General features: G+C 40.0%; 1 protein-coding gene across 1 annotated transcript; it reads right to left on the reverse strand.

The window, feature by feature from the left end:
* Positions 1 to 5,836: 5,836 nt before the first annotated feature.
* On the reverse strand, positions 5,837 to 8,353 carry FOXC1 (forkhead box C1). The gene has a single exon (XM_075212985.1). It carries the CDS (start codon positions 7,845 to 7,847, stop codon positions 6,345 to 6,347), a length of 1,503 nt encoding a protein of 500 aa, XP_075069086.1. The 5' UTR covers positions 7,848 to 8,353; the 3' UTR covers positions 5,837 to 6,344.
* Positions 8,354 to 8,633: the final 280 nt, after the last annotated feature.

The following is an 8,633-nucleotide window of genomic DNA, read 5'->3' on the forward strand; positions in this document are numbered from 1 at the left end:
CCTTGGGCTATACTGATAGGGGCAGAGGGCAGAGTCTGGCTGGTCCCTGTAGTGGCACTGACACAGCACTGAGAGATCTGACACACTCCAGGGCTAACTGGTTCAGCTGTCAACCCAAAGGAGGGGACAGATCACACTTTATGATCCCCACCAAAGAAAATGTCATTGGCGGATGATCGCCTTAAAATAGTCAAAACAAAAATGAAGTGGATTGAATGGAAACTAAATCCCATGCTGTAGTTACTTGTTCTTTTTAGTGAATGTTTGGACTAGCTGAGACCCCACTGTAATACTCATAACCCGCTACAGAAATCATGGGGTGATTCTGCCTTCTGTTATCCCATCACTATCCATTCCCAACAAACGAGATTTAACTGCACAGTAAACCCCAAGCCATAGCCGTTTGAAATCGGGGTTATTTTTTTATTTGATGTAATACAAATGACTTTGGTTGTGACAAACATATGGATTTTGTCTTGGACAGAATATGCTACATTCGTGCAGAATGATTAAATAACACATAATTTGTTATACAGCTTAATGCAGAATGCTGTGTAAGGTAAAACAGAGTAGTATGTTGAGTGTAATAATACAATTAGTTGAGGTGCTGTATGACTGGTGGCATAGAAACCAGCCAGTATGCTCTCTGTTCTCTACAGCAGACGTGTGATATACAATAGGAGCTCTGTACTTTAAAACCCCTTCTTCATCGGTTAAAGTCAGGTTTAAAATAATACAAATATATAAATAAGAAAAAGAACTTCTACCCAGGCTACAAGTAGAAAGCGTCTTTCATATAGTAGCAGTTTGTGGTGCTCAGTATTTTGCAAACAAAAGAAGGGTTAATAGAGCAGTCATGTAATTAGGAATGATTCGGTGAGCATCAATTAGCTGGGGATGGGTGTTTTATTTTGCTATTGCCACCTTCGCAATTGTCGGCAACAGGAAAGTATTAACAGGCAAGATAAAGTTGGCTGGCCCTGTACAAAGTGGGAACAGGTGACTCATATACAATGTTACAAGGCACAGATTTGTTATTGAGAGGTATACCTATATTGCTAAAATAATAATGACTGGAAATGCATTAAACAGACATGCAAATATTTTGAGTTATATAAAATATTAATTAAATTCGATGTAAATTTCGCTTTTTATAATCGATAATGTCCTCTGACAGAAGCCCAGGGAAAATTTAAGTGCGCAAAGGTGTATAATAATGAAAATAGGCCCCGCATAGCAGCAACATAATCAGCTTCTCTACATACAATATGAGAGTCTGCAAAAAAAATATTATACATAATAACCTAAAATCATCCCCTCCTCAATTTCTATTAAATATGTAAATGATAAATTACTGCGCTGCAAAGCTGTCTGATACTGTAAAATTGCCATATAACTGAAATATGCGCTGTAATGTGTGTTTAGGAAACACATATATTTGTTTTAGTTAACAGAAAAATTGTTCTTCAATCATTGCAGTGGCGTTTAATTTTTTACATTGTATAACTGTATAATATACACTTATATGCGAACTCACATTAGAAACGCACGTTATATATAGATTATTGCATAATACACGCTTTAAATTATTATATATTTTTATATTAAATATTGAGGCGCTATGTTGGGGAAACTAAAATGAACCTAAAATGGTATATATACCCTTCTGTTAGAGTAACTGGTTAAGTAATGCTGGACAAGTACAAATTTTGGAGAATAACACAAAGTGAAAGCTGACCTTATTGGTCTCCTGCACTCGCTGGAGCGCTTAGTGCACACTCCTATTCTTTTCTGTCACCTCTACTCAGACGTCTAGCTATAGCAGTCAGTGTTTGCTGTACAATCTGACATCCTCTCCCCTGTCTGACCCCCGTCTCTCTCTCTTGTCTTCCCTTGCTCTGAAAAATGATTCCCAGCCCGTGATTGAATTTTATTCCTTCCTGACCAGGCCTGCTTTTATTACATAGACCCCATCAATCTTGGACTAACGCGACATTTGTTTATAGCTCTGGAATGAAGTGAATGGCTTTATGAGCCTGATCATAATTAAAACTAGAGGCCTAAATTCATCCACACACGCACCAAATTGTACACGTTACAGAGAGCAGAAAAGCAGCAGACGGCCCCATGAGCTAGCAATCCATTACTCCCTCTATCTATCTATCTATCTATCTATCTATCTATCTATCTATCTATCTATCTATCTACCTACTCATATCTCTCTTGCTATGTAATGCGCAAAAACGTTTTTGAAGCATTTAACATAGTTCTGCACAACAATTATATTAAAGATGTGTGCATCACTGTAAAGCGACTGAAATTATGAGTTATGATAAAATGCAACTAATACGTGTATAGATATGTTACCTAGAATAATATAGGGATTTGACATATGGGTAGGAAGCCTGGCGAGTCTGTGCCAGACAATCAAGTCATAAAACACTGCTAGGCTCGGATAAGATCTGGCTTGAAGTTTAGACACGTTATTTACAGTGCCCCAGATAGAGTACATAGCAAGGGGAGGTTCTGTCTGCTGTGGCACCAGCAGCAATACTGCCTGGTAACTTCTAATGGACAGATCAACTTGTGTGCTGGAGACTGCTGTCATTCATAAACATCCACCTATTTTATTTACCATAAAGTGTACTGCTGCATCCATTTATTTTCATTAGTATTTATATAATATTATGTAATATATATTAGTTAGATCTACAAAAATACACATATATTATATAAATATAAATTTGTGTACATTTCATTGTGTAACATATGTATATATACAATTATTTTTAACAATGAGTATAGTTTTTGTAGTATTTGTTGAGTGCTAGATATATGAAATTTAAGAGCAGATTATTTCTGGAATAATTAATAGATATAGTTATATACTTTATCCGCTTTGATCCATAGCTTTCTATCCCGGAGAAAATAAATGACAGGCTTTAGAGAGATGCAGCATTTGTAAATACCTTTCCCCCTTTTTGATTGAAGGTGGCTATAAATCAGGAGAACTGCTTATCAACGCGGATTATATGACCGCATAGTGCTAGCATGCAAACACATGAACAGCTCTGACACGCAGGTAGTAATAACAATATGTGGCCATTCTCCTGATCTACAATGAATGAACCCAGTGCGAGTTCGTTTTACACAAGTCTAAAAAGGATGCTGTAGTCTGAGATGAATGAAAAAGTGTATTATTCATTAAAGTAGTTAATGTGTCAGTAGTAGTAATAACAAGGACCTATTGCCTTCTATTAAATTATATATATATATATATATATATATATATATATATATATATATATATATATATATATATATATATATATATAAATTACATTTCATATATATTTGTGTATAATAAATTATATTAAACTATACAGCTAACAATATGTAAAAAAAAGTATGAAAAAAGTGAATTGCACTGTGGGTTATATATATATATATATATATATATATATATATATATATATATATATATATAGTCAGCTCCTTTCTGTCAGGAGGATTGACCACCCCATGATTAAAGTATCATCCGCCCAGCGCTGTGTGTTATTTGGTTATAATTAGTCATGCTCCTCAGATGTTTGTCTTGCCTATTTCACACACAGAACATCCCTTGCCGCTGAATGATGAGAGCTATCAGGAGACTGAGGACAAAACCACAATGCTGTACATGGCCAATCATACACAATACGCAGCAACCACCCTCAATTACAACTACAGCCAGGACCAAATTAATTCTTTATCTATCTATCTATCTATCTATCTATCTATCTATCTATCTATCTATCTATCTATCTATCTATCTATCCATTAATGCCCAAAGTCATGCATTGTTTATGCTCACATAATAGACAATGATGACATTACCACTTAGTATATATAATAATTCACCTGGTAATTATTATCACTATCGAATTTCTTTTTATTATAATAGCATTGGTTAGATGTGTTATTATGCACATTTTATAGAGAGTCTGGGAACAGTCTAATCATTTGTGCCAATGTAGACTTGATTAATTACTTATCTAGAAACACTTAGAAAACTGGATGTCTGTACTGCTTTATCCTGATCATACAGGAATTCAGCCACTATTACTAAGATTTGAGGAAACCCTATACTTTAACCCATGAGCCAATCGGGGCCTATTGGGACATGTAAATATAATTTTAGAATAATATGAGCGATAGAACATTCTTATTATTTTATAACTTCATCCTGTACTGCACGGGGTTTTCTTTTTCAGTTGATGCTGTTTTTTATGCTAAAGACGGCAAAATAGAAGCTTAAACCAAGCTTTTAAATTATTAAGTTTTAACAAGAGAGGCTGCAAAATGAAGTTAGGAGGGTACCTAGGCCCCAAATGATTGTGAATCTGTAGGGCTGGTCAATTGTTGCAAAAGAGTACAGCAGTACAGTGAGACTGTACTAAACTTATTGACCCATCGACAACAGACCCAATCTGTAGCTCTAAACACAATCGTTGTCATACTTAAATATGCTACAACAAAAATGTAAAAAGAAATACAAAGTAAGTTAATAAAACAATAAAATAAATATACCAAAAAAACACAGACCATCACAGAGGTGTTTAAATACCAGTCCTGAAAACAAAAATAAAAAAATCCACTTTCAATATAATATTAAATACAGAAAATAGTCAATTTATAGATTTAAAGATATAATATTGTACTGTATTGGCAGCTGCACAATGTATTGGTCTGATTCTGTAAAGTCTACCGATACTGTATTATTACTGTAAAAACCTGAGCAAATGTCTCCACACCAAAAGCATGCATAGAACAGCTCCAAAATTATAGAGGTCTGTGTAGAAATCGCGTTAAACTTAACTCTACAGGCAATAGTTTATTAAAAGTATTATTATCACTACACAAATTATAGTATCGATTTATTTTTATATAAATAATTTACGTCATTTTTGATGACACGTCGTAACACACAAAACAAATCGGGCCTGCAAAAAAAAGTATAGCATATAGTTACATACATAAAGCAACGAGTAATATGTTATACCAAACATATTTGACCTTAAAAGTTGGATGGCTATAGCAGTAGATTTGTTTCTATTGAAAGAAAGTAGCTTTAATTTATTAACAATAAACCTTTAACGATCAGCTTTGACAACGAGCAATAACAATTACTGCTAAGTGCCCCATTTTTAGATAAGGGAGCCTGATTGCTCAGAGTTTTATCTAAAGGGCCAGTCGAGGCCTAGGTATCTGTAATCGACTAATCTTCTTTCAAATACTGATTGACATGGTAGATCGCTAGAAGCTAAATAATTTACTGCATTTCCTGATTTATCAGTGAAGGAGGAGGGGGTGTCCACTGCCCCAGGATTTTACCTTGTAAATTAAGGTTAGCTGTATCTTGAATATCCTACCTGACAAGGGGTAGGCTAAAGATGTAGTTTTCTTGTAAAACCAGTATGAATGTATCAACACGTACGCCTACTTCAAACACAGCCTGAGTAGATTTTCACACAATCACAGGAGATAAGTTTATCTTTTCTATCGAATTCCGTCAACTACAACTGCAGCACAAATATTGTATATATAAACTACATCAAATAATGCCAAGAACTTGCTTTGCATTATATTAATTCAAATGAGGGAAATTGCTAATATTATAGGCAGTTAAAATTGGAATAATGGAAAAATATTGTTATAGGAAATGCAATAATATAGTCAATACGCCCCTTCCCATAAATAGTTCATTGAAATGTCGAACACTCTTCGCGATTGTGCTAAATATTTTGCATTAATAGGTGACGAGTTATATATAACCTTTACAAATTATCAGACGTAGTTATCATTCAAATAGAATGGTCATTTATTAGGAAACAAACAATACTACTATGCCTTCAGAGTATTTTCAACAGAAGAAAACAAACCGATACAATAGATGGGGTACAATTCCCTTTTTGTACTGAAAACTCAAATGTTCAAACAAGCTACTGGACAACACTGTCTGGTTTGGTCCTCATTATCCATGTGCACATTTAAAAATAAATTACTATATTGCAATTTACATCTGAGAACAAGTTCATAAAAAGCTTGCCATATATATATGCTATTTAACATATGAAAATATGATACCTTACAAAACGGTAGGAACTTACGTGTTATTTGTGAAGTTTAACACTGTCCCTTTACAAACCTGAAACATTTGGGAGTCTTTGAACAAACTAAATAGATTTTTTAAGTTTCGCTTTCAGATGGTTGGGGGAGAATAACTTTTCTCTTACTAACTATAACCCATTTTACTAATATAACATTAGATATGAGTTTCAATTGCTGGTTGGAGTGTTTTGTGGTCAGAACTTGCTGCAGTCATACACAAAAGCCCCTGATGTGCGGTACAGAGACTGACTGGAGGGAAAAGACATTTGACAGCTGCTGTTACCGTTCACAGGGGAACTGTTCAAGCCAATTCTCTGGGACTCGAACATCTCTCGCACAGAGTGGAAGTTCTGCTGCTGTCCTGGATAGGTGGCCCCAGCCAAGTGGCCCAAATCCCCCGACTGATTCAAGTACCATGAGGGGAGCCTGCCTTGGTGAGGATGCTCCTGGCCAGAGCTCAGGCTACCGTGGCTCAGAGCGGAGGTGGTGGTGGTGGTGATGGAGTAATCGGGCAGTGTCTCTTCCACTGTGGTGGCTGCCGGTGTGTTGGCTGGAGTCAAGTGTCCAGACCTGTCTCCAGAGTAAAGGCTCATGGCTTGCATATTACAGTGATAGGTCCCTGCAGAACCGGCACCACTGGTGCTCTGGCTGCATGGCGAGCTGTAGATAGAGCCCTGGCCCGGAGAGTAGCTTAGCGAGAGAGATGGGGCTATTCCCGTTCTGGAAGAGGCGATCAGACTGGTGGCCAGTTCACCAGAGCCCTGCGGGGACCCCCTGAGGGAGGTCATGATGTTGTCCACGCTGAAGCCCTGGCTGTGGTGCTGCTGGTGCTGGTGTGGGTGGTGGGAATCAGCAGTCTCCATACTCATGGACCTGTTGGATGGGATGCTGTGAGGGCTACCACTGGACATACTGCTGCTATCTGGGCTCTCTATCTTGGGCACGGCGTTGAGGGCAGGTGACATGGCCTGGGGAGGAGAGGAGGTACCATTCTCGGTCTTAATATCCTGGATCCTGACGGGCTGGGAGCTGCTGTCTTGCTCTCCCTGAGACTGGTTCTGCTGTGCCTGGCGCTGGTGCTGCTGGCCAGCTGCTGGCTGGGACGTATGATGGTCCTTCAGAAGCCGGTCCTTCTCCTCCTTGGTCCCATCTTTGACCACATCTTTCTTCTTGAACCTACGCCTCCGCCTCAGAAAACTGCCATTCTCAAACATGTTGTAAGAATCTGGGTCCAGAGTCCAGTAACTGCCTTTGCCCGGTTTCTTGTCGTCCCTAGGCACCTTGACAAAACATTCATTGAGGGACAGATTGTGCCTGATGCTGTTCTGCCAGCCCTGCTTGTTGTCTCTGTAAAATGGGAACCTTTCCATGATGAACTGGTAGATGCCATTCAGAGTGATTTTCTTGTCAGGGGCGTTTTGTATAGCCATGGTAATAAGGGCGATGTAACTGTAGGGAGGCTTGACCATGTCCTTGGGTTGAGGCTGAGGGGTGTAAGGCCCATAGGCTCTGGCCATGCCGGCCTGGTACTGTTCATGGGCCGGATGGGAGTACATACTCATTGGGGCAGGCATGCCAGTGTAGCCCCCACCAGCTGCTGCAGCAGCTGCTGCTGCCCTGTAATAGCTTTGCTCCCCTCCAAGGTATGGCACAACACCCAGGGAGTTTGGGCTGGACACCGAGTAACGCGCTTGCATGGTTCTGCACCTTCCTAGTGGAGGCCAAGCCAGCCAGCCTCCCGCCCGGGCACACACAGACGGGTAAGAGGAGAGTGTAATGGGGTGTCAGGGTGCGAACAGTGTCATACAGTATCCACAGTATAAGTCCAGCCGGCAGATTCACAGCGGAATGAAGCAGATAAAGTTCCCTCGTCCAATGCTGATCCCAGGCCCAGTACAGAGCAGACAGGAATATTATGACACCTCTGCTGCCTCTCCCAGATTCAGGACTGGGATGCTGGAAGAACGATATACTTGATCCTTCTCTCTCCAGGTCCCCGGGGTCTCTCCTCCTTGTTCCCCAGCAAACAGCAGCTTCTCTGGATACTGATGTAGACAGGACGCGCTGCAGTTGGAGAACTGTCCCAAATGATAACAACAACAACACCGCTGTCCCCTTGCAGTCTGTGCGGGGTTTGGGTGGGGGAGCCGGGTGCTGCTCTCAGTCTCTCACTGGCTGGGGGAGCATTGGAAAAACTTCTGAACTTTTGAGCATCCGTCAGCGGGCAGGGACTTTTTTACAGAGCAGTTCTGACTGTCGCGCCACGCCCACTGGACGGCCGTCTGCCAATCAGAGAGCGGGATATGGGCTGTGAATGGAAAAAACACAGACACATACACCGGGGGCCAGGCAACTCCAGCAGCAGCAGCTAGAGCTGGATCCCAGGCACTGACCACACACTCTGCTCCTCTCTAATGGATGCAGCCAGCACCCCATTGCCCTCACACCCCGGGCCCACAGGCAGTCTGTGCACGGCCCATCAC

This window comes from Mixophyes fleayi, chromosome 5, assembly GCF_038048845.1.
Source record: "Mixophyes fleayi isolate aMixFle1 chromosome 5, aMixFle1.hap1, whole genome shotgun sequence".
Taxonomy (NCBI): Eukaryota; Metazoa; Chordata; class Amphibia; order Anura; family Limnodynastidae; genus Mixophyes; species Mixophyes fleayi.